At 31.7% G+C, this 27,138-nt stretch overlaps 1 protein-coding gene across 1 annotated transcript in view; it reads left to right on the plus strand.

The window, feature by feature from the left end:
• Positions 1-27,138, plus strand: part of LOC149173482 (zinc finger CCCH domain-containing protein 17-like) — an 80,976-nt gene that overhangs the window by 22,305 nt on the left and 31,533 nt on the right. Inside the window, exons 2-3 of the mRNA XM_089426715.1 lie at positions 21,047-21,187; positions 21,302-21,372. Of these exons, the coding sequence (XP_089282841.1) occupies positions 21,047-21,187; positions 21,302-21,372 (212 nt within the window). The remainder of the gene's footprint in view (positions 1-21,046; positions 21,188-21,301; positions 21,373-27,138) is intronic.

Here is a 27,138-nt window from a genome sequence, read left to right on the forward strand (position 1 = left end):
AAGTCGTTGATTTGTCGTTTCTATCTTTTTGTGAGATGGTTTCATAACATGCATCCCTTAAGATTCCTATAAAGGAAACAATGTACATCCTTTACAAGGAGAATTAGTATTCCAAGAAGAAACCAAACATATTCATTACATTTTCATTAATGGGATTAGCAATAGAAGGATTGAAATTTTGTGTAAGTTGAGAGTCGTCTGTGTGAGCCTTTTCATAAAATATAAATTTCATATTTAGTTTTCACTCTATATTTTTTTCAAATAAATAGGTGAACTACCACCAATCATAGACGAACCATCATAGTTAGATCAATACAAGTAATAATTTGTAGACAACGTTCATCAATGTTGTAAACTCGCAAACAATCTACTAACAACAAGGTAAATTGAGCGTACTATCTTTGCTTCCACCAAGTATTAACAAACATAGATGGAAATGTTCCATATGGCATTAGAAAATGATGAAAACTTGGAGAAGAATATGCCCTTTAGAAATGAACAATTCTAAACATTCTACTTTTTAAACCTTTTATAGTACATCATCGAAATTTGACTAAGTAGTGGTTGGTTAGGTTTTAATTTCCATTGCTTAAATTTCATTTTTGAATTCATTAAAAGATTCAATACCTTGAAAAAACTTATCACACCTCACTTGTGCAATCTCAACAACTCACATTTGCGAAACCACTAATTCTTTTAAATTTCTAGCCAAATTTTGGGTAAAAGTTATCAAAAAAAGGTAGCTAGGAAAAATTCAAAAAGTATAATGTTTACACTATTGTGTTACGAATGCCATTGGCATAAGTAGGATACCCTCAACATGGGAAAATGAGTGTTTACGTGAATCTAAATGGTTACATTTATCAAATATAGGAGGTTATGTTTTTGGATGGTCCATGAATAATCAATAGAGGCACCACTCAATGTCACGATTAAGAAGGAATTGAGGGTCATCGATACATTTTAAGTTTATTTTTTGTAGGTTAGCAATGCAACTAAATGAGAATAAAAAATGATTGGATTGGATGAGATCGATAGGCCACAATGTAATGAAAAAAAAAAACACTATCCTCAGGCGTGTGCATGGTGATTGATGCTTATTGTTGTATACCCCTTCCCTTGGGCCCCTTTTCCTCTTCCCCGCTAATGAAACCATAACCCTTTTCATGTTGTCTCCATAGCAATGTTGGACCAAGTTATATTACATTTTGAAATAATATTTACATAGATTGAGTACATCGTGGTATGCACTACCACATGGTACATAGAAAAACATGTTTCGCTGAGTTAGATTCCTAGCCACTCATGGGTTAGGCCTTGGGCTTGAGCTATACACTAGGAATTGACATGAAATATTTATATGAATTACACACAGGTTCATTTATTTAAGCTCATACGGTTTGACTCCCATCATCATAATAACTTATTTACAACTTATACATATTTGAATTGAATAGATTGAAGGGGTCTAAGGTAGACTAATTACATTGACATACTCCTATAATATTATCAACAAGGAAAAAAAACAACTCCTAAATATGATCATCAAAAGAATAATAGACATTGGAAAATCCTAACTTATGAGCTACATTACTTACTCAAGAAATCAATGGATGCAAAACAATACTACTCCTTGCCTTGATAGGAGTTGTAGCTTTCAACATAGAAGCAACTACTATATATGGATCCCTTAAGGTTCCTATAAATGAAACATTACATCCTTTACAAGGAGAATCATTGGAAGTATTCCAAGAAGAAAGCAAGCATATTCATTACACTTTCATTAATGGGATTAGGAGTATAGGGATTGAAATTTTTGTGTAAATTGAGAGCCATTTGTGTGAGCCTTTCTCATAAAATATCAATTTCATATTTAGTTGCCACTATATAATTTTTTTCAAAGATATAGGAAAACTACCACGAATCATAGACAACCCATCATAATGAGATCAATAAAAGGCACAAGAATTTGTAGACAACATTCATCAATGTTGTAAACCTTGCAACAATCTACCAACAACAAGGTAAATTGAGCACGCTATCTTTGCTTCCACAAAGTATTGACGAACATTAGGAATACAAATCCAAATACACAAGATTGAGGGTTCCTTAAGTCTAGAATTAATGCATTATTGCCAAGAATAAAACAAAAAATATTTAACGAATCAATATACATATTTACAATGCATACATAATATTCGAGTGTTTAATAAATGAAATGTCAATTTAGGAATGTACTATTGAGTATCCCACTTGTGTTGGTCCAAAGTATGATGATGACCACCAATTGTAATATTAATGTGTAAAATAACTAGTAATATTGAAATACAAGTTATAGGCCACTATTAAATTGGTAATAAAACTTTGGAAATGATGGTCTAAGCTATCATCATACATGAATTAGCCCTTGACCACTTGTCAAAATTAAATCATTATAGAATTTTATAACTGTATTAAATCTCTATATAACAAAGAAAAATAGCATGTCAATTTTATTTATAAAATAAGCTAATAAAAAACAAATCCTAAACCATTAACTATACATAAATCCCAAAATTAATACATACTTTTTAGTTTACTATAAATTCTATTTAATAACAATTATTTTTAAAAACTCAATATATATATATATATATATATATATCTATATATATATATATATATATATATATATATATATATATATATATATATATATATATATAAAAAATAAGAGAATGAACTTATTCAAACTATTTATAAAATTGTTTTCAATATACTATACTCTCTTTCCACTCAATATTATAAATTGTATTCTATGATTATCCCTATGAACTACTAAAAAAATATCTTAATGAATAATCATTATTTTTAATGATTAAAAAAAATTAACTTATAAAAAGATCTTCCAAAAAATAGATGTTGTTTTTTCCTATTCTGAAAAAATTTAAATTAAAAAATACATTTATATTAATTAAATAATATTATAGATTATTTTCAAATAATTTTTTTATTATATAAACACATTTATATTAATTAAATAATAATATATGTTATTTTAAGATAAAAAAATATTTTAATTACATTATTAATTAACTGAACAAATCTCTCCACCACATAAGAATATAAGAGCACATAAGAATATAAGAGATTAATTAACCAGAAAATATCTCCAGATCTAACTATATCCAATCTAATTGGATATAATTAACTACTTCTAAAAAACTATAATAACACTTACAACAAATGAAAATGCAGTATATATATGGCTTTTTCTTCTGAAAAAAACAAATGAAAATGCAGTATATATATGGCTTTTTCTTCTGAAAAAACAAATGAAAATGCAGAACTAATTATCTAATCTAAACTAATCATTTTCCTCCAAATATATGTGCTGACCACTAATCATTTTCCTCCACATATATGTACTACCCATAAATGGAGCAGCGTAATCTAATCATTTTCTTCCGCAACATGCCCTAATCAGATTCAGAAATGGCTTCGTCCGTTACCTGTCCAAGGCGGTTCAACTCAGTGTCTGAATTCTTATGGATTTTGGCGACTAGCTGCTCCAGCGATGCCTCAACCTCTCGAAGAGTCGGTCGTTCATGTGGATCTTCTTTACTGCACATCACACCTATCTTTGCCAACAGCACAACAATTCCGTACCCAATAAATTCACTTACATCATGTGCTTCATCTTCCATTCTAATCTCCTCCACCAAAGTCAGTCAGCCTTCTTCCACTAAACGCGTCTTTCCATTGCTGAATTCGAAGAGACAGAGGAAGCCAAAGAGTGAGCGCAAAGAAAGGTGAAAGATCAAGCAAGCATTGAGGAAGTCGAAGCTCAAGCAAGCAAGGAGGAAGCCAAAGGTCAGGCATATCAGGGATATAAAACAGAGAACAAGGAAAGTTTAATGTTGCTGGTGAACTGTAAGAAACAAAGGAAGTCGAAGTTCTGGCAGAAGTGGAAGGAACAGGAGGACAGAAGTAAGTCATAGGTCCAGCAAGGTTGGGAGAAGAGAATTACAACCAAACAAATCTAGACATTTACAGCAGAGGGTTGGAGCCCTTGAGGTTGGTGCCTCAGAACTAAAAGGATTGGTGTCTTGGGAGTTGGTGCTCCTAAATTCAAGGTTGGTGCCTTGACAAGACAGAGTTAGTGCTCTGGAGGTTGAAGCCTCACAAAGAGTCCAAGTTGGTGCTTGGCAACTAAATGAAACCATATATATATTACTTGATTTATTGCAAAGATCACATTAATAAAAGCATCGATTCCTGTTATCTATTTTGTGTTCCAATTATAAATGTGTTTAACTGATAAAAATAATAATTGAAAAGAAATACTGATTCACCCCCTCTCAGTATTTCTAACAAGAATTTCAATGAAATATTGTGGATATACACCATATGTGTGTATATGGTGTGTATATATCAATTTTGTTTTTTGTTTTTTCATTTAGGTTTTAAAGAGGATTTTGTATATAATATTATGTAATGTGTTATTGAATTTTGAATAATTTTGTGATATATATATATATATATATATATATATATATATATATATATATATATATATGACTTTGGAGTGGGTGAGTTTCAAGGTAATGGGATGTAAAGGATGGTGAGTTTCCATGGAATGTCATGGATATACACCGTATGTGTATATATATTGTATTGTTAGTTATGTATATATCGGTTTTGTTTTTTTGTTTTTTCATTTGGGTTTTGAGGAGGGTTTTATATATGATATTATGCAATGTGTTATTGAATTTTGAATAATTTTGGGATATATATATGATTTGGAGTAGGTGAGTTTTAAGGTAAAGGGATGTATATATATTGTAGATGTGTATGTATGTTGTTGATTTTTTGGGGTTTTAAAAAAAATTAGGGTTTAGGGAATTGTTGTGTGATATTATGTAATGTTTTGAGAATTTTGAAGTTTTATTATGTTTGGATTTTTTTAAATATTTAAGGTTTAAAAGTTAGGGAAGAGTGTTATGCAAGAGACTGTTTTATGAAATTAATAATGGTTTTTATGTTTTAATGTGTTTTTTTAATTTATATTTTTATTATTTAAATAATAATTTTATTATTATTAAATAATTTATTTATTTTCATTTCATGTTATATTTTTAGTTTAATTAATAGTTGAAATGAATTTTTTTTTGTTAGAATTTGGTAGTAGTTTTTTGCCAGAAAGAATTAGGTAATATAATTTTTTGGGAGATTGTGATTTCTTGTAATTTAAAGTGAACTTTTAAATGTATAAATGGATTACGCACTCTAAGAAATCTATAAATTACTTAAAGTTTGCAAATTAAACAACTTAAACTTATTATTATTATTATTATCCCAAGCCAAACACCAATTGGTGTATGAGACTCCCTTGTTTGTGAGATAAGGGGCCCACATCCGCCCAGCCATTTGACTAATATGTCTACAAAGGCATACATACTATACCCCCTTTGGTTTTGAGTTTGTTAGCTCTTAAGAGGAAACACATGCTCTTAGCCATTGTGATTATTAAAAATCTCTGCAAAATTTTGAATGTAACCAAAAATAAAAATAAAAACAAACAAACATTTAATTTATTAATTAAACCAAAAAAATTAATATTAAATTTTAAAAATATACATTTATATATTTAAATTTTATTTCACAGTCATATTTTATCTATAAAATAATGCAAATTGTAACCTCTCATCATATTTAAAAGATGTTTGAAATGGTCCACAGGGTTTTGGATAGACGGTGATCCATTGCTCTGTTAAGACACTTTTTGATGTGAAATCATTGGTTCCCATCCCAATTAAGTGATATATTAAATATGATGAAGATATAATCCTGCCAAACATAAAAAAATTGAAATAACTAATTCACACATTAAAATTTTATTTCTTAATAAAAAATAGAAATAACTTATTCACATATTAAGATTTTGTTTTGTAATAATATTTTTAAAGAAATAAAAAAATAGAAATAACTTATTCACCTATTAAGATTTTGTTGTGTAATAATATTTTTACATATGAAAAGTAAATTATAATATATAATATTTACTTACCATGCTCATAGTTATATTCTAAACTTTTCCACGAAGCAAAGTGTTCCCGAAGGCATTTTTAAACCATTATTTTAGTTTCTCCATTTATTTTTGTTAAGAGGTTATTTAGAATATATTAAAAGATTCGAATTTTTAGCTTTAAGATAAGAGACTATTTTATGGTTATGAAAATGGGAAGTGGTAAAATTATATATATATAAATTAAGATATTTTATTTTATTATTTCATAAGTAAGTTTTTTTGATATTATTATGAATAAATATTTAATATATAACAATAATATTGAAAATAATAGATTTTTCAAGATTACATTAAAATAGTTAAAATTATTTTCTTTAAGTAAAGTTTTCATAAAGATGTAAAGTTTTAGTTAAATTATTGAAGTACAGAGAAAAATGTCACCCTACAAAAACACAAAATTATTAGAGTAGTCATATAAATTAAAGGTGTAGTCTAACTTATGGCCGAAATGGTCTTTTATTAAAGGTGTAGTCTAACTTATAAGGGAAATGGCCCAAATGACCTTTTTCACCACCATTTTTTGGTTAATTTTAATCACAATCTGAACAGAGGTTTTTAAAAACTTGAGTTTAAGTTGTTTAGTTCGAGTGTTCTAGGGGTTTTCAAGGCTGTTGAACCCATTTATGCATTCAAAAATGTATTTTAAATAACAAAAAATCTTGAAATTGTATTGTGGGGTTTTGGTGATGGTGAATTCAGGTGAAAAAGGCTATTTAGTCTATAAGTTAGACTAAGGGTAAGTTAAATAATTAGTAAAAGTCGATAAGCATCATTCTATTGTACCTGTCTCGCAATAATATCATAAAAATAAACTAAACAAGTGACACTCATATAAATTAAATGACTAGTAAATGTCTAGAGACATCAATACATAATAAATATCAAAACACTTACTTCATCATACATTTTAAGTTGTGAAAAAATAATCATACAAATTAATTAGATTGTGACTTTATTTAAAGTTATTATTATTAATAATAATGATAAAAATAATTAATGTATAAGTGGAACATATATACATTTTAAAAAATCATGTAACAAGATTCTTAACCATGGAGATTCACCCCACATTATCATGGAGATACCTAATTTGTAAAAAGACTTTGTTATAATACCATCCTTTATCAATACCACATGCCCAAAAAATAATAACTCATTTCATATGACACTTGTTCATATAACATTTTTTTTAATTAATGAATTTAATTAAAAGGGTAAAAAACCATAACTATTTTGGAAATAAATTCAAAATATTCTATCAAGGTTAAATCTCTACCATCCACTTAATAATTATTGATAATTAAATTAAACTTAAAACCCTATTACAAAATAGGCATATTTATCAACATAATTATAACTTTATTTTAAATTCCTATTATTATTATTATCAATTATAAGAAGAAATAATAGGTATGACAAGAGGGGAAGGAGTGGTTTATAGCCTCGAGGAAGTTAAAGTTACAGAATATTCATGGGGCTTAAGATGCATGACAAACAACGAGGCTTAACCTTATACCCTCTATCAGGGCATTCAGATAGCCAATGAAAAATAAGTAGCTTGTTGAATTGAGGCTTATATGATCCATATTAACTTTATGAGAGATTTTTTGGCGTACATCACAAGATATTTCATTTGTCGACGCGTTTCGAACCAACTAGTGTGGTTCATCGTCAAGACAAGTTAAATGACGGCTATAAAACGGCTATATTCACAACGGCTCGATTTGAGTGGATTAGTTAGGACCGGATTAGGGTTATAACCATTATTTAATTAATCGTTAGATTCTTATTAGAACAAAGGTAAATGGTCTATTTTTAATACTAAATATATATTAGAAAATAAATTATAACCAAAACCAATATACATTAATAGTCAATTAGTTAAAAAATTATTAAATATATAAATATGCCTAAATATCTAGATTCAAACATAAGTCAAAAGGGTTGTTCCATATATTAATATATAAATAAATATTAAATCAATTAAAAACTAAATTAATATTAAATAATAGTTATTTATAGAAGTTCAACAAATATATATAAATAATAGGGTAATTTAAGATTATGATAATAGAGTAATCTAATGATATTATAACCTTATATTATGATATTATAATCTAATGATATTATAACCTTAAATTATGATATTATAATCTAAGGTTATCATAACCTTAAATTACCCTATTATTTATATATATTTGTTGAACTTCTATAAATAACTATTATTTAATATTAATTTAGTTCTTAATTGATTTAATATCTATTTATATATTAATATATGGAACATCCCTTTTGACTTATGTTTGAATCTAGATATTTAGGCATATTTATATATTTAATAATTTTTTAACTAACTGACTATTAATGTCTATTGGTTTTGGTTATAATTTATTTTCTAATATATATTTAGTATTAAAAATGGACCATTTACCTTTGTTCTAATAAGAATCTAACGAACCAAGGTTACTTTTTAATTAAATAATGGTTATAACCCTAATTCGGTCCTAACTAATCCAGTCAAATCGAGTCGTTGTCAATATAGCCGTTTTATAACCGTTGGAGTTTCTGCTCTATCTATTTAACATGCAATTCTGCTCATTCAACTTGTCCTGACGATGAACCACACTAGTTGGTTCGAAATGCGTTGACAAATGAAATATCTCGTGATGTACGCCGAAAAATCTCTCATAAAATAAGTAGTTTATCTCACTATTTTGGGAGACTCCATCATTCTTAATCAACATTTGGTGAATGTCTCCTCTCCAAGGGAGAAAACAATAGAAAGTCTTATGAAAATAATTAGGAAAGTAGTGGAAGGGTTCTCTTCAATAGTATATTTACATGTTCTTCTTGGTCTCAATAAAGATGCGAACTTGTGTGCTAATGAAGGTTGTAGATTAAGATTGACATATTTAAAAATCAATGGCCTAATCAGGCCTTCTCATATTCCTTTGATTTAAATGGGTTGGCATTACACATTTATGAATGATTGCATTGTCAATCAGTTATAGTATGACATGCAAATTTTCTGTTTTGGTGGGTTATTTTTGTAACGTATATGTTGAGAAATCAGGACGTTTATTAATTTTATATTATATTTTCTCTTTCATAGTAACTGCTTGTGAATTAGTTGGCTTCTTGCTAATATTTATTCTACTTTGTTTCGTCAAACAATTAGTATAGCATTAACATGAAAAACACAGAATCAAAAGAACACAAAATATAGGCTCTCAGCCAGGGAAAATCCCCTCTCCTAGGGGAAAATCCAGTCAAAATGTCTTCTTATAAATCATATCAAAGTGAAACATCGAAGACCCATGATCATAGAAGAACTTCCACCTCTAAATACCAAGTCAAACCTTACACTTTGCTTAACAAATTCATCATCAAGATATCAACGACAAGAAAAATACCAAGGCAATTTTTTCACATATTCCATCTCAAGAAAAAACTCTTCTTCCATTTCGAACTTTGTCCCTCCACTTCATCTCTCTTCTACACAATTTTGGACCAAATACACATCCAAGTGTGTGTCCAAATGAGCTCATATCATATTCTATTTATATTATCCATAGGGGGGCGAACAAACATGTCCATTGGGGCAGGGTTGACTTGGCATCTGGAGGGGTTTTGACCCAAAATTACATATTAAAAAAATTCATTTCAAGCGGTCCAAATAGGACTTTGACTCTTTGACTCAACAAAACCTATAAGCATGAAGAACATGCTTATTTAATAATAATTATAATTCTTTTGAGCATGAAACCCATGCTTGAAAACATTTTTTTTTTCTCTTCTTTTTGCTCTTTTTTACATAAAATGCATAATTATGATGACTGAAACTAGTTACATCTTTCAACATTCTCTGTTAACTAGGGAGGTATTGATAATGTACAAGGATTACCTCAAGTTGAAATGTTCCAAGAAGAGTATCATAGTTAGCATATACATTACTAGAGATATTGATACCATCTAAGCTAACTGCCAAGGTATCAATCCATCAAGGGATCTAGGCACCATCTAGGCTACCTTCCAAGGTACCAACCCAATAGGGACCCCAAGTGTCATCTAGGCTACCTACCAAGACACCAACTCAACAAGGATTCAGGTGTCATCTAGAATACCTACCAAGACACCAACTCAATAGGTATCCAGGTGTTGCCTAGGCTACTTGCCAAGACACCAACTCAGTAGGGATCCAAGTGTCATCTAGGATACTTGTCAAGACACCAACTCAACGGGGATCCAAGTGCCATCTAGGCTACCTAGCAAGACACCAACCCTAACAGGGATCTAGGTATCATCTAGGTTACCTGCCAAAATACCAACCCCAAGTACCATCATACGGGCTAATTAGCCTAAGGTGCAACAACTCATCATCATGATTTGGTCAATGCCTCAACCTTATGGTAAACAGATTAGTAGATATTTGTCATTACCAAGATCAGACTTACAGGAACATCTATCCTCAAGGAGTATCAGTCTCAAATGCTTATCCAATCCTCCACAATTCTCTTTCCATTCTCTCTTTATGGGTGCAAAAGTTGGATTATGAAAATATTTCTTTCCATTGTAGAGCTTGTTATGAAACATGGCATCCCTTCAAAAATTGTCCCAAAGCTAGGAATAGTAGTTGCAAAACAAGATGGTGTGATGGTGCCAAGTCAGAACATTATATGATCTTTAAATATAGACTACCCCTAGATCTCAACTATGAGGAAAATGAGCAAGAGACATTAGAATCCAAGAAAGACCCCCACTAGGTTCATGAAAACTCAGCAGCAAGCCAAGTTGATTTGGAATGTATGTAGGAGACCTATGAAAACCCTAAGAACTCTAGTTCCCCAAATTCTTCTCTTGAAGAAAATTATGAAAAAAAATAAATTACTCCTTGGTTTAATCTTCCAAAAGTGACCAAGGTCAAGTCAGAGATTTTTGGTGATTCCTCTGTCTCTTCATAAATCATGACTAAAAAGACAACTTCTTGGGCAGAAGAGGAAGAATCGCATAAGAATCCTAAAGGTGTAGACAAAATTTGATATAAAAAGCAGAAAAATGATCCTCAAGATATAGTAGATAACACAAGTTGGATCTAAGTGAGGAAAAAGGACATATATACTTCACCAAGGAAAACAAGAAGTCAAACGAAGCTAAACAAAAGCGAGAAGCGAATCAAAATTAAAATGATAGAAAATTAAGAATGGGATGCAAATGTATATGGATATTATGGGTCTTTTGGAAAATCTTTAGCTGGAATGGAAACAAACTTTTTGTTTTGCAGAGCTCTCGAGTAAGGTTTTGGATTGATCATGTGTGTTCAATCTCAAATCCTCAAGGAATTTTGGCAACATTTTTTTTAAAAGAATTGTAACAATTTTGGGCCAAATCATTGTTATTTTAATATATTGAAAAATACTTGTTTATATATATATATATATATATATATAGAGAGAGAGAGAGAGAGAGAGAGAGAGAGAGAGAGAGAGAGAGAGATATGAATGTGTCATTTCTAAAAGTTATCCACTAATGTTGATTGACACATAATGTTATAAAGAGAACAACTACACCACTTGAATTTATTAAGTTGATGGTCTATAAGTGGGTATGCTTTCACTCTTGCCAAATGCACCAGGGTCTTGAATCATAAACTTGTTTCCTTAAGTCGTTTTTTTAATTATAAATATTGTAAATCATAATTATAAAAAAATCATAATAATAGGATTAAATATTCAGAACCTTGGATTTGGGTTTCCTCACATCAACCTCGGCACGGTAGAATTCACGTGTTAGTGATGCATGACTCATTAATGAGAAGGGTGACCATTCTCTGTGAAAGAGGTCGAGCCAAGAGAGGTGGCAAATGAAATGGGCGTTAGCCTCTCCTTCCCTAGCATGGTCAAGGTGAAGACCAATTCAACGAAGACTTGTCGATGCACATACGTCGCTTTGTCACTACCATGGAGGCATTTGAGCAAATAAATATTGGCAATGGCCATTGGGTTGTCCGGAACCTACTAGGCAGACATCTTCAAGAAGAGGAAGAAGCTAAGGAGGGGGAGGAATGTCGAATCACAAAAATCAACTTCTATCTAGTTCATACGTGAACAACCTTATGGAATTTTTCCAAAGCATTAGGAATTCCTTTTCCCCCTCCTTCCCCTCCTTCAGATTCCTCAAATTCACATGACAGGATAGAAGCCATTGATTCCACTAATTAGGGACACATACCATTATGTCCCGCCCACCCATTGTCTTAAGCAAAGAAACAAAATCTCACTAGAAACCACAACTCCCTAGAACAAGTGGAGAAAGCAAAAAACTTGGCCAACCAGACTGATGTTGTGTGCCAAACCAAGGGAGAAACCTCACAAAAGTAGACATACACCTACACCTGGACTATGTATGTTGAGTGGGAGCGCCCTTCATGCCTTCGTTAAGGATTTGACGACCCCTTCCTCAACCTTGACCAGCATGAACATGATCAGAGGGATAAGGCTCAAAAGGATCAAGCTCCACAAAACCATATCAAGCACGAACATGCATGGAACCAACTCAACTAGGCTCACTAAATTCCCAAGAAAGGCTTACTTAGCCTCTATCGCTTCCTAGTTTTCCATGATGTTTTGTTGTTCTTGTCTTCTTACTATTAGTAATCTCTACTTTGCTATGGACCAATATTGTTTTAATTTGGGCTTAGAACTCTTTGAGAGACCACCTGGCTTCCCTCTCATGCACAGTTGGTCTCTCTTACACTCTTCTCATGACAGAAATGCATTTTTGCAAACAACACCACATCCTTGATACTCTCTGCTCTAGTTTTTACATGATTGTACTTTATGTAAATTTCTGAAAAATATAAGAATTTTGGCTTGCTTAAAAAAAAAAAATTAATTTATCAAAACTAAGACAAACATAATCAAGAAAAAAAAAATTGTAAAGTTTATAATATGAAGAAATCATTTTCTTTGGAGTAGCTTCATTAGTTGACTGACAACTTCAAAAAAATACAAAAAAATGTGTTATATACGCGCACACACACACACATATTCAATACTTACTTATGTAGTTGCATGATATTTGTTTGCCTTGATAATTCATTTAGGCATTTGAATTTGGTGCAGTGTAAGAAATATATTAAATATTTTTTTTATCGGAATAAAAAATTGTTGAGGCACTCAACCTTTATAGGTTAAACAACTTAAATTTATGACTTTTAAAGTTTTATGTAGAATTTTAGACAATATTGACTAGTTAAAAAAAATGAGAAAATAGACATAACATATAATGAGAAATCAATTTTAATAGCTCAAAATACTATTAAAATAATGAATTGTATTCATTTTTTTGTTTCCTAAACCAATCGTAATAAGACCATAGTCATTATGACTTGACTCTTATAATTTTGTAATCTAAATAGAAAAAAGGAAACAAATACCTCAACGCAAACCCCACTCTATAAATTAGGTACAAATTAGGTACATCATTTCTCTCTCTATATATATAACTACTAGTATGGCTTGAGTTTTATATAAGTTAGATAAATTTTATTTTGTTTAGACTAAATAATCTAGATAATTCTATGAGTGCACCAATTAAAAATTACTTCACATAAGCCCTAAGAGTTAGCTTAATTGGTCGACTTCCTGTTGCTAAGTACTTTGCCAATTAAACTTAAATAGTAACCAAAAACAATAAAGAAAAATACTTTATATATTTAATACTTCCTATCACCAAAAACCAAGCTCCCTTTTTTGTTTTGCCCTCTACCGAGCCATTGTTAAACACTAATTTGTTTTCTAACAAATGTTTCTCAAAGAAAACCCTCCCCTAAAACCCTTAAGCTATATGAACTCACCCTCGGGTCTTAATGACAATTCCAATATTTTATAGCTCATCTTTTTGCTATTATTCTAATTTCCCTAAATATCTCTTTGATCTAATTCCTCCCCTACTCTCTCTTTAATTATTGTACTTATAAAACCAGGTAGAATTGGCATCTCGTTTTTGTTAATGCAAATTTCCAATTAGTAGAGATTTCATTTTTAATGCATTTTTTTTTCTTTTTTCTTTTTTAGATAAAGGTGTATTGTATTAATGGGGCGTAAAAATATGATGGTAAAATTTTGATAGAGAATATGATTTCTTATTATTTTTATTTATAATGTGTTTTTAATGCATAAATGAATTTATCATCCTAAAAAACCATGGCAATTGGATTTTGCAAATTATATAGCTTAAACTTATGATTCTTAAAAATATCTACAAAATTTACCTTAAAACTTATGATTCTTGAAAATATATATAAAATTTTAGCAAAATTAACTGAGAAAAATACCTAAAAAAATAAACCATTGTATTTATTAATTAAATATTTAAAAATTAATTAATTAATTAAACAAAAAATTAGACTTAGAAATTTAAAATACTATTTTTTTTTAAACAAACCTAACATTACCATATTAGCCCCGACTATTAAGATTTCATAAGAAAAAAAAAAACAAATACCTAATTACAAATCTTACTAAATAAAAAATACAACATTTAAGTCAAATCAATGCCCTACGCAACAAATATAAATCCAAAGTGCTACATCAACTACAAATAAAATTAACTCTATCTATATGATTTCAAAAGTGTACAAAATAATTTCACATAATATTCCATTATTGACACAACCACACCTCGAAAATTTAATTAAACATGTAATAAAAATTAAAACAACATAAAAACATCATACTTATTTCGCCACCTTGCCTAATAATAGTTAAACATCAACTCATGTTCCACCAATCTTTAAAAAAAAAAACCTTTCTCTAAAACCCCCCAAACTACATGAGCTCACCACCCTCAGTGAAAACTATCCCCTAAAACCAACCCTAATATCCTTTCTTTATTTTACTATCACCTCTTGCTACTCTCCCATGCATCATTTTATTATAGAACCGTCTGCAATTGACATCCCCTCTTTTCCATGCATATTTCCAATTATTTTACACCTCATTCTTCATGCCATTTCCATTTATTCAAAATAAAATCATCATTTCTAAGGACATGTATCCTATTTTTTATTTATGTGTGTATGATTACATTTCATATCTTTTTTAATTGATTAATTAACCATTATCCATAATTCTTTTAAGAATTATTGGTTTTGCTTTGTTTAACTTAAGAGGTTGGTAATGGTAATTAGCGAGTTAGTGATTTTAAAAGATTGTTGTGGGCCAAACATAAAATTAAATTACGACTCTCACTATTCACCTCAATATCAAGATATTGGAATTAAACTCAATTAATAACTATCAATAGAGTTATTGTCCTTTCACATTCATATACAAAACAATTTAATAAAAAATAATGTTACCAAAATATTTAGTCAACTTAAACTTTCTTTTTTACTGAATATTTATAAATATTAGACCATTAAAATGTTTTTAGTTTAAAAAAAACAAATTCATAATCAATAAAAAAATTTATTTTAAATCTCATTCTTAAATGACTCTCCCTATTTTTCAATCAAGTTAAAATTCAAATTTCCAAAATTCAATGGGCGATCTAAAGTTTCTTATATCATATCTTCAAAATACCTAAAAATGATTTATCATCAATCATCATTAAAATTAAATATAAATTATAGTCTAATTATATATATATAAAGCTAAGATGAGACATTATAGATAATTTTTTAGAATTACAGCTAAAACATCTCAGCAAACAACTTACCATAAATATATATTTTTTAAATATAAAAATAATTTCTACCAAAAATATGTAAAATATTTTATCCCTTATTTATCTAAATTACAAAATTACGAAATTTATTTATTGGTACTCGTTAAGAGGAGAAAAAACCCTTTCGGGCAAGAATGGGCCCGGTTCACTTTAATAGAGGGTACAACTCGTCTTAATAGTTGACTGGAAAGGCTTTCCTTTTCATATCATTAAAAAAATTATAAATATTCTAACAAATTTCATTAGAAATTAACTTTTCATCATTTAATTTAAGCTTAACATTTTATAATAATTATAAAGATTTCTAACCAACATTTTTTACTTGATTATTGTTTTTCCATTCATTTTTATACTATTATTTCATTTATTTTTATTTTTCCATTATGATACTTCTAAGTAACTTCTCTAGAAAATAACTTCTATCTATTTATTTGATCCATATCTATTTTTTTTAATGTGATATCTATGATGTATGATAAAGTAAGTGTTTTGGTGCTTATTATGGATTGAAGATCGAAGGAAGCATTACTCTAGTTTGTAGGACATTTAATGATTATAGATGCAACACCTCCCCCCACATTTACCTGCTTTTACTAGCTCTCCATGGTAAACATGCGTTGAGTGTTACTATGACATGGCCCGACCTCCAAGTTCCAATTATGGAAGTGGGGCCTACTAACTAGAACACATAGTGCCACCCCTCAAGGACACCAAATCACTAAAGAGTCTGATAACCACTCTTGGTGATCAATCCCTGAGCTGGAACTTCTTTTCACAAACTTTACATCCCAACCGCACCCATGATACATTGTGCATGCGGTTGGAAGGCTCCAACCACATCCATAAGCCTTCTTGCATGCGATTATAAATGAAATATGCCAGTTTTGTGCCAGCGATTGTGAGATTTGTGCCACTTTTTCAGGGCTAGCCTACAGGCCATTGCCTAGAACTTTTCATAATCAAGTCTAAGATGATAACGAGTCTAAACAATCAATACTAGGGCTAGAACTTGCTTAAAACACGTCAATCACATGATAAACATATCGTCAAACATATGGTAAACATAGTAGCTACATGTCATGAGTGCATATATGATCACAAAATTTTGAACTTCATCAAAGAATCATCAAGAAGGCTCAATGCATTCTCAAGATAGTTGCAACAACACTTGTTAGCCCATACATTTATATAACCATTCAATGACACATCAAATCATGAACAAGATCCATGGCAAGAGAACATCTTTTAACCATGCATATAACCAGAATAGAATACATGACAATTCAGCCATAAAATCAACAAAATAACCAGTATATGTGCTTGTCAATCACAATGAGAGAATAACTCATATTAACATATGCAAAATCGAACCAAGTTAGGGACTTCCATGTACCACCTAACCATAGATTTGGCTGGACCAAAATCTCTATTTCAACCAATCACCCATGTGCCATATTCCAATCAAGAATGTGGGATCATATGGGTTAAAGCAATATAGAACCAATCAAGGTTTATAGAGGCCAAACCACCTCAACCCTCTACCATAGTGACTTCACCTAAACAGTCCAAAAATCACTAACATCAAAGCAAGCTTGGATGTCTCTGACATCCTTCCCAACTCCAAAGGAATTTTCCTGTCTCCACCCATCCGTCAAGAGTTCTAGGAGAAACCCCATTTCCACCCTTGACCCTTGGGAATTTTCCCGAGACCACCTCAACCAGGATCCAAGTCTAACGACCATCTAAAGCTTAAACTAAAACAAGGAACCCACAACACCATGACTATCCAGGAAATGGCAAGGCAAAGATGAAACCACTATCAATCTTATCAAATCCCATGCCAATATTAACAAACATAAACAAATAACCAATGCATGCACCATGCATTCGAATCCCAACATGCTAAATCTCACATGAACATTGTTACATGCAATCCACAACTAATTTATGTCCTTACTTGCCATTGTCCAAACTTCCTCTTGCTTCCCTTGCTTGCTTGTCCAAGTGCTTGCTCCTTCTCCTCTTGGAGTTTGATTTTTTATACTGATAAAAAACTGAGCTAAAAGTTTTCAACTGTTTTTGGGGTGTCTTTTATCATTGATGTCTAGTCTCTTCCTTTCCTTTTTACTTTTTTTTCATTTTCCTTCACTTTCTCTCTAATTTCCCTTGCATGCATATTTGTGTCTCTTCATCTCCCTTTTTTCGTATTTTTCTTTATTTCCTTAATTAAATGTCCATGATTGTTTCTTTGCCATTTGCCAATTTCCATAGCCATTAATTAGCCACAAGTGAGCCCCAATGTGATGTTATCTCACCATTCAGCATGGAATATGTGCCCCATGACCTTGGTCTTATTTTTTTTACATGGAAAATCAACTAAGGGTTGTTACAATAGAGAAAGTCATTGATGTCCTTAGGGTGGATGCCAACAATATTTTCTAAACTGAAGTGTTTATAATCATTAGGAACTTGCACGTTTGTTTGTTTGTTTTGTTTTGCTTTGTTTTTGTTTTTTTTGTTTTTTTGTGTTTGATTGTTTTATGTTTCTGGATTGGTAGAATCGTGTATTCTAAACATGCCACAATGAAAATTCCGACATTAATTTGAGAAAATTTGGCATAAATTTTTGAAAATTTGGGTTGTGATTGTCAAACTTCACAATTTAGGGTACTCAAGGGTTCTTGAAGGTGTTGAATTCATTCCCACTATGAAAAAATTATTTGAACATTGCCATAGTCGGATTTATGAAATATTTTTTTACTGGATTCTGGCAAGAAATTCACTATCCAAGCGAAATTGTGGCCTTGGTAGACAACACTTTGGTAGAATTCCATAGCTCTTGGCATAAATGTCTAGGAGGTTGTAAACAAACAATAATTTTATACTTTGATTGTAATGAAGCAATAAGTATAAAGATTTTTACATGGGAAAAACAAAGGATTGATGTTTATCAACATTCATTAGTCATTAAATTATATCAGTATTCAAGTTTTAAAGTTAAGAGAAAGTTATAAAGTTGTATAACTTATAGCTTGACCCCAATATTGCGTTTAATTTCTTCTAACCAACCCTCGGTGGTCCTAAGATTGACAATAACATTCTTGTATAGCCCAGTTGCAACAACCCTCAACTCGAGAGGGACCTTTATCTCTTCTAATCTCTTCCATAGTTTATCGCGAGGAACGATGTCGAGAGCTTTTCTAAAGTCAACAAAACAACAAAAGAGATCATTTTTATTATTGCGATATTCCTCAACAATTATCCTAAGAGTGACAAGATGGTCTATAGTTGAGTGATGTCTCCTAAATCTAGCTTTCCCTTTAGTTCTTTCACCATGGATTTAAAGCCAAAGACTAATCTTCTTTTCCAAAATGAGATGATACAACTTGGCTAAAATTTGCCTAACCATAATGGTCATGTAGTTAGAGGGAATGTTTTTATCCCCACTTTTAAAGACTCGCACAATAGCTTTATCTCCAACGCTTAAGGTAGCCTTGTTTCACTACCCAATTGAGGAGCTTGTGTATATGAGGAATAAGGACAAACCTTCCAATTTGGAAAATTTCAACTTGGTGGCCTTCAATGTCCGTAGCTCTCCCATTAGCGAGTTGCTTAATCTTGGACTCAAAGTCTTCCAAAGAAAAGATATCCTCCTTTATAGGAGTGTTCAAGATGGTGCACATGGTGTCAGAGGAATCATAAAGATTCTTAAGATAGATATCCTAGTTCTTTTAGGGATCGAATCATTCTCTTTCATTTTAGGAGTAATAAAGTTCCACCAAAACTTTATAGGTTCAACTTTAAAAAGGTGAAGAAGATGTTCTTGCCTCCTTTTTATATATGATATTTTCTTCTTTTGATAAGAGTTTTTAACATATTTATTTTTTTAAGCTTTAAGAGTTAGTTAGGAACATCTCTAATCACTTTCTCAACAATTTTACAATCATTATCATATCAACAATAGAAGTATAAAACTAATTTCTCCCCAATATAATATATATAGAATATTTTATATCTAATTTATCCAAGTTATAAAATTACGATTTTGACGAAAAGCAAATCATAAAAAAAATAAAATTATTTACCGGTACTCGTTTACAGGAAATAAAACCCTTTTAACTCCTATTTAATAGAAATTTGTATATGTGATAGTGATATTTGAGGCCAGAATGGGGCCCGGCTCACATTTATAAAGGGTGAAATTTCACCTTAATATTCGGAAAGGTTAGCTTTTTATACTATTAAAAAATTACAAAGATTTCTACGAAACTCCGTTAGAAAAAGTATTATTTTTAATTATTAAAAAAATTAACTAACTTCGTTGGAAAAGAAAATTTTGTTCATTTATTATGATTACTGATTTTATATTTTACTTTACTTTTATTATTTTTTAATGTTATTATTCTATTTAGTTTGTTAATTTCAATTTTTCATAATATTATTTTTAATTATAAATTTTATAAGCAATTTTTCTTAATTTTTTTTTCATTTGTTACAATCTATAATTCAATATTAAGAATTTATTTTATTTTTTATTATTATTTGTGATTTTTTTTGTTAATTTTTTATTATTATTTAAATTTATTTATGGTTAAGGTGATTGGTTGAAGTCTTATTATAGGTTGTTTAGCAATTTCCATTTTTATTAGTTACTAATTTTTTATTTTAGTTTCATTTATTTTTTATTTAATTTTTTGTTTTTCTTTTCCTTTTTCTATTTTTATTTTCAAAATATGTAATTTTTTCTTAAGATGACTTATTATTATATTAAAAAATATTCTAAATATATATTAAAATGTATATATTAATATAAACAGTATTAGTTAATTATATTTCTTAATTTATAATGATAACATTCCACAATACGATATTCTATTTTTGCCATATATTTATTATTTTATAATTTAATTAAAATATATTTAAATTAAACCATACGTACTAGGGGAGGGTCGCCATTACCTGTGCGCCCTCCCCGCCACGTCGGAAAACCACGTGACAAAGCGCATGGAGCCGGTACGACACCTGTCCACCGTGGAGTTCCACGTGTTGGGCATCATGTCATCCCATAAAACTTTCACTCCCGTTTGTTTGGGGTCATTGCTGCGATGTTCCATTTTCCCTTTGTCTTTCTGCTTGGGGTCGGTTGTTGGGCGAAGCCCCCCGCCGAAGATGGCGCGGGACGGCCCCAGAACCTGCGTGCTTCATCCTGTATTCATGTGCTGTTGCAAGCGTTTGTTCGATTGATAGGGTTTGTGGACCTGCGCGCTTCGTCTGGTATGCAGGGGCTGGTGCGAATGTTTGTTCGTGGTTTAGTGTTTGTTGTTGGAACATTGCTTCTGCTTTTCTTGTGGTTTTCTGCCTGGATTTCTTGGTCATTCTGGACTGCTGGTTGTTTAGGGTTTCTCTGGTGGTGGTCTTATTCGTAATTTTTGTTGTTTGGGGAGGAGCCTGTTGCAGTTTTACTGAGCTCGAGGTAATTGTTTAAATTGTTGTTTTGTGCAGGTTTTTTTGCTGGTTTTATGTTGTCTAATGGCTTTTTCTTCTCGTTGCAGGTGTGGAAAAGGTCTTTGCAGGTGTGGAGGTGGTCTAGCGAGCTCCAGGGAAGGTCGGCGACTGTCACCGGTAGGATTTTAATCCTACTAGCAATTTCTCTGTGTTTTTCAACACAAACAACTCTGTTTGGATATTTTGTAAACTTTCCATGGCAGGGTTTAGGGTTTTGTGGATAATGGTTTAGAGTTTTTGTGGATATTTTGATTTTTTCAGTCCCCATCTATGAGTTTGCCTCACCTGAGTTTGCCTGACCCAAACTCGTCTCATCCGAGTCTGCCTCACCTTATCTCCATCCTTCCTCTATGCTTTATGCCTGTGCCTGACTGCCTTGCCTTCCATTTATGAAATACCCCCTCTGAGTATTGACAGCCCGCCTATTGGCAAGACCAGCAAAAGACTACTAGATTTGGCATCCTGCCTAGCCGTGTTAAAGTAGCGAAATGGCATTCCAGCCCCGAGCAGAAAGACAAAGGGAAAATGGAACATCGCAGCAATGACCCCAAACAAATGGAGGAAACTTTATAAACTTTCTATGGCAGGGTTTAGGGTTTTTGTGGATATTTTGATTTTTTCAATCCCCATCTGTGAGTTTCCCTCACCTGAGTTTGCCTGACCTCAACTCGTCTCATCCAAGTCTGCCTCACCATATCTCCATCCTTCCTCTATGCTTTATGCCCATGCCTGACTGCCTTGCCTTCCACTTATGAAATACCCCCTCTAAGTAGTGACAACCCGCCCATTGGCAAGACCAACAAAAGACTACTACCTTTGTCATCCCGCCTAGCAGTGTTAATGTAGCGAAATGGAATTCCTGCCTCGAACAGAAAGACAAAGGGAAAATGGAACATTGCAGCAATGACCCCAAACAAATGAAGGAAACTTTGTAAACTTTCTATGGCAGGGTTTAGGGTTTTGTGGATAAGGGTTTAGGGTTTTTATGGATATTTTGATTTTTCAGTCCCCATCTATGAGTTTGCCTCACCTGAGTTTGCCTGACCAGAACTCATCTCATCCGAGTCTGCCTCACCTTATCTCCATCCTTCCTCTATGCTTTATGCCCGTGCCTGACTGCCTTGCCTTCCACTTATGAAATACCCCCTCTGAGTAGTGACAACCCACCCATTGGCAAGACCAACAAGAGACTACTGGCTTTGGCATCCTGCCTAGCCGTGTTAATGTAACGAAATGGCATTCCTGCCCTGAGCAGAAAGACAAAGGGAAAATGGAACATCGCAGCAATGACCCCAAACAAACGGAGGAAACCCTCTTGATATGTATTATCATCCAATATAAGATATTAATATTTGGTAGTCCATCGTAATGCCAAAATTGGTTGAAAATTTGAGTTCATTATGGAAGAGGAAGGGATAATAATTGTTACATGTATCCATATTTGACTTTGAAGATTGAATTTCCCCATCCCCTTTAAGCCTTAGATTGAATATCCTAAGGAGTGCATCCACCTAGGATTAAGAATAATTTTGAAAGGGGAGGCAGTTGACTGACTTGGACATTATTTAGACTGGCAAGCATAGTTTTTTGTTCTTATTTGTTGATGCTTGTCTGGCCTGTTGAAACTGCAAGTTAAGCCTTGCATGTATGTTATGCTGATAGACATGATTATTTTTTCAAAATTTATGATTCATTAGAAGCTGGAAATCACTGCTTAGTTCTGTGAGAAAGAAGCTTATGATGGATATTGTCTCATAGTTGTCTTAAATGGGACGAGATGGGAAAATTAAAGCAGAAATACCAATATTTATTTTATGTTTTCAATACTCATTCTTGTACCATAAGCACAGATGTTCATGGAAAGGGATATTCAGGACGATGATAAATTATTTTGGCTTGGCACCATTCATTTCTTTCACAGATGGGTGAAATTTCATTTGCCCCACCCATGAATGGTTGCGGTTGTGTTTGCTTGCGAATGAAGGATATCCATAGTCCTTTTCTGCTGACGTTTGACTTGCATTAGAGTACTTTGGTAATTGAGTACGAGCTTCCACAGGTGTGGTTGCTCATTGTCAAGGCCTCATTGACCAACTTTATAAAATTTTACGTAGAAAACACTCAATTGTTATTAGTACATTATTTGTTATTTTTAGTTAAGTTTTCTCTATTCTAGTGCTATGTACCTTAAGAAGTATATGGGAATGGAGTGTCGAATCCGTTATTTTATTGTAAGAATGATATGTTGGAACTATCTTTCTAATGGCTTGTTATGTGTTACATTTAATAAGGTTGTGTCCATGTAACAACAGTTGCGAGTTATGCTTGCCGAGTCATGAATCAACTCTAACTGAGATCAACATCAAAGCAATTTTCTTTTTTTGAAGGAATGTTGCAGATATATTTGGTCATTGTCAAGGCCTCATTGACCACCTTTATAAGATTTTACTTGGAAAACGGTCATAAATGTTATTGGTACATTATTCGTTATTTTGAGTAAAGTTTGCTCTTTTCTAGTGCTGTATATCTTTAGAAGTATATGGGAATGGTGTATTGAATCTGTTATTTTATTGTTATGGCCTGTTATGTGTTGCATTTCATAAGGTTGTGTCCATGACTCCATTTAATAGGAATTGTGAGTGAATCATGAATCAACTCTGATTTAGATCACATCAAAGAAATTTTCTTTGTTGGAGTGAATGCTGCATATGCAACACTGTCAAAATTGACCAACAACTTATTTTCGAGTGCTCTATTCCTGCTCTGATTCAAACCTCGATTATTAACATGGAAATTCCCTATCTCAACACTTTAAGCCTTAGATTGAATATCCTAAGGAGTGCATCCACCTAGGATTAAGAATAATTTAGAAACTCTAGGCCACAGTGGCTAGGGGGGATCCTTTAAAAACCATCCATTCCATCAACCTAACTAATTTGACCATGAGGAAATAACAAAAAAATAATTTATATTGTTATCACCCATTTATAACTTAAGGGGATTCAATTCAATATTAGTAATTAATGGTTTGTTCCCCATGACATCATCATTCCAAATCTAGATATCTTTGTTGTTTCTTGGAATCCATGCCCTTGGAGTGAGTTACATGTGCACCATCTCTTAGAAACTCCTAGATTTGGGAACCTCTTTGATTTTCCTCCATATTGGTAATATGTCTTTTGTGTCCTGTTTATTTTTGGGGATGAGAAGATGATTAAAGGATGCCAGTTTTACTCAACTGTTGCAGTTTGTAGCTACCTCAATTGAAATTTTTGTGTCCTGTTTTTTGTGGGGTTGAGAAGAGATTTGGGTTTAGGTATGGTTATTGGTCAGAAATGCATAGGAGGATGATTAAAATTCATTTGCTTAAGGATTTAGGTTATTCTCATATTTATAGCAATTATATTTACAGCAATTATATTGAGATGGGGTGTTGTTATTTTAGTGTTCTATGTTTGGACATGGAACTAGGATTTTGAATATCTGAATTTAAATTTGAAGGTTTTTTCTACTCTACTTAATAATGAGTGCTCTCAAAAACTTATTATGAGATAAGACTTTCTGGTCATGTGATTTTTTTATTTAGCCTTTTTCATATGCAACTTGATAATGAGTGCTCTCAATTTCTCAAGTGTCCCCTCAATGAATAAAATTATCAGTGGCTTTTTGACATTTAATAAAACTTATTATGAGGTAGATTTCTTCCTCATTTGAGACTGTTTGGTCATTTGATTTTTGTATTTAGCCATTTTCCTAAGCCTTTGGCCATTATCTCTTGTCCAGAGTTGGAATGGAATGTTATTATTGAATTCCCAAACATCGCAGCAATGACCCCAAACAAACGGAGGAAATGGCACGGACACAAAATTTTATGTCATGACATGATGCCCAACACGTGGACCTCCACGGTGGACAGGTGTCGTACCGGATCCATGCGCTTTGACACGCAGAATAACTTATAGAAATAGTTTTATCATAAACAAATAATAATCAAAATAAACAAATAATTAAAATTTATACAATTAAAACAATTATAGAATCAATATAATTGCAACATTTAAAATTAATAATTAAAATAATTATAATAATCAAAATAAATAAATAATTAAAATTAAAATTAATTAAAATAAATAATAATTAAAATTAAGATTAAAAAAAAAATTATAGTTAAAATAATAAATAATTATAATTAAAGTAAGGAATAATTAAAATAATTAAAATAATTAAAATAGAAATAATTAATTAAAATTAAATTAAATTAAATTAATTAGAAAATTAGAAAATTAAAACAAATATAATTAATATAATCATAAAACCTAAAAGCAAAAAAGAATAATTAAATTAATGATATCTGTCGGCTAAGCATCTCTATATATAATTAGAAAAATAAGACTAGTCTTTCAATATTTTCACATCCTGAAGATGAACCACTGTTGCTGGTTCGAAACGTCGATGAAAAAGAATCCTTATGCGATGGATCCGAAAGATAATCTAAGCAATAATGAAACTCGCAGAAACATCAAAGACAAGTTTTATCATAATTAATATTTTACAGAAAGACATATTCCATTGAAAATTTCTTTTCAACACACAGTTAGGTTGCCACAAGAAATCACTACTAGGTTGTAAGCCAAAATGTTTCTGTGACAAGAAAAAGATACAATCTAGTGTTGTAAGCCAAAATGTTTATGTGATAAGAAAAATATACAATCTAGTGTTGTAAGCCAAAATGTTTATGTGCCAAGAAAAAGATACAATCCATCCAAAATCCACATCATAATGTGGTTAGAACCAAAAACATATGACACCCCTATTCTTTATGGCCCTGAGAATCTTGAGTGCCAAAACTCCCCGAGTTACCTTCTTGAGCCAGTTAGGTTGGCCTACCAGTCAAGCGATGATTAGGAAATGGTTGATTGCTGCCATATCATTGATTCCAATTTGCAGCTTCCAACCATGGAGGTATTGAGTACCCAAACCTCACATTTGCACTACTGACCCCTGCATTAAGTGGAGGTGTGTAATGAGCATACAGAGAATTGACACCAACTCTGGTAGGAACAAGGCAAGTGGGTAAACCCTCAGTTTGATAGTGGGGCACTTGAATGTTTATGAGATCTTGGAATAATGGTGTATTATCTGCAATGGAGTCCAATGAGTTTGAAATAATCCTGGTTTCATCAGCTATTCTTGTATCGTTGATCATCCCTTGTTCCTTTTCAAGCATTTGTTGTGCCTTTCGTTTTTCCTTTTCCTGTCTTGCCATTTTCTTTTGTTGGTCCTTAACTTGCCTTGCTTTATCTCTTTCAATCCTTTCATCTGCTCGACGTTGTGCTGCAACAATCCTTGTTGCCTTCTTCTCCTTAACTAGATCCTTCTTTTTCTGTTTTAATTCTTGCATTTCAAATTTATTTTTTTCAGACTAAACTAATAGGTTTATATAGTCCTCTGAGGTGAGTAACTGTGAGCTTCGGCCTAGACGAAGACTACCCGGTGCACCTTGCTTTTTTTCATTGACACTCTCTCTACTGGTAGCTTTAGGAACCGTCTAAGTGTCTTCTCCACCCCTCCCACCTACATGTCATTGCTTGGTACTTCCCTTTCAGTATTTGTTGGAACTGATTGAACTATATCATTATCTTCATTTGATGCCTCATTATGTCCTTCATCTTCTTCCATTGATCTATTGTCCACACAAAAATGAACAATTTCACTGTTCAATTCTGCTGGTTGTGAGGGCATGTTCATGCTTTCTTCATTGGTTGCTGAGACACTATGTGCATTCATATTGATCATTGCTTCTGCTAGCCATGAAGGTGGGGTTACTTGGCTTG

This window comes from Pinus tabuliformis, chromosome 4_2, assembly GCF_031772625.1.
Source record: "Pinus tabuliformis cultivar Carrire ecotype Pingquan chromosome 4_2, CPIR1, whole genome shotgun sequence".
NCBI lineage: Eukaryota > Viridiplantae > Streptophyta > Pinopsida > Pinales > Pinaceae > Pinus > Pinus tabuliformis.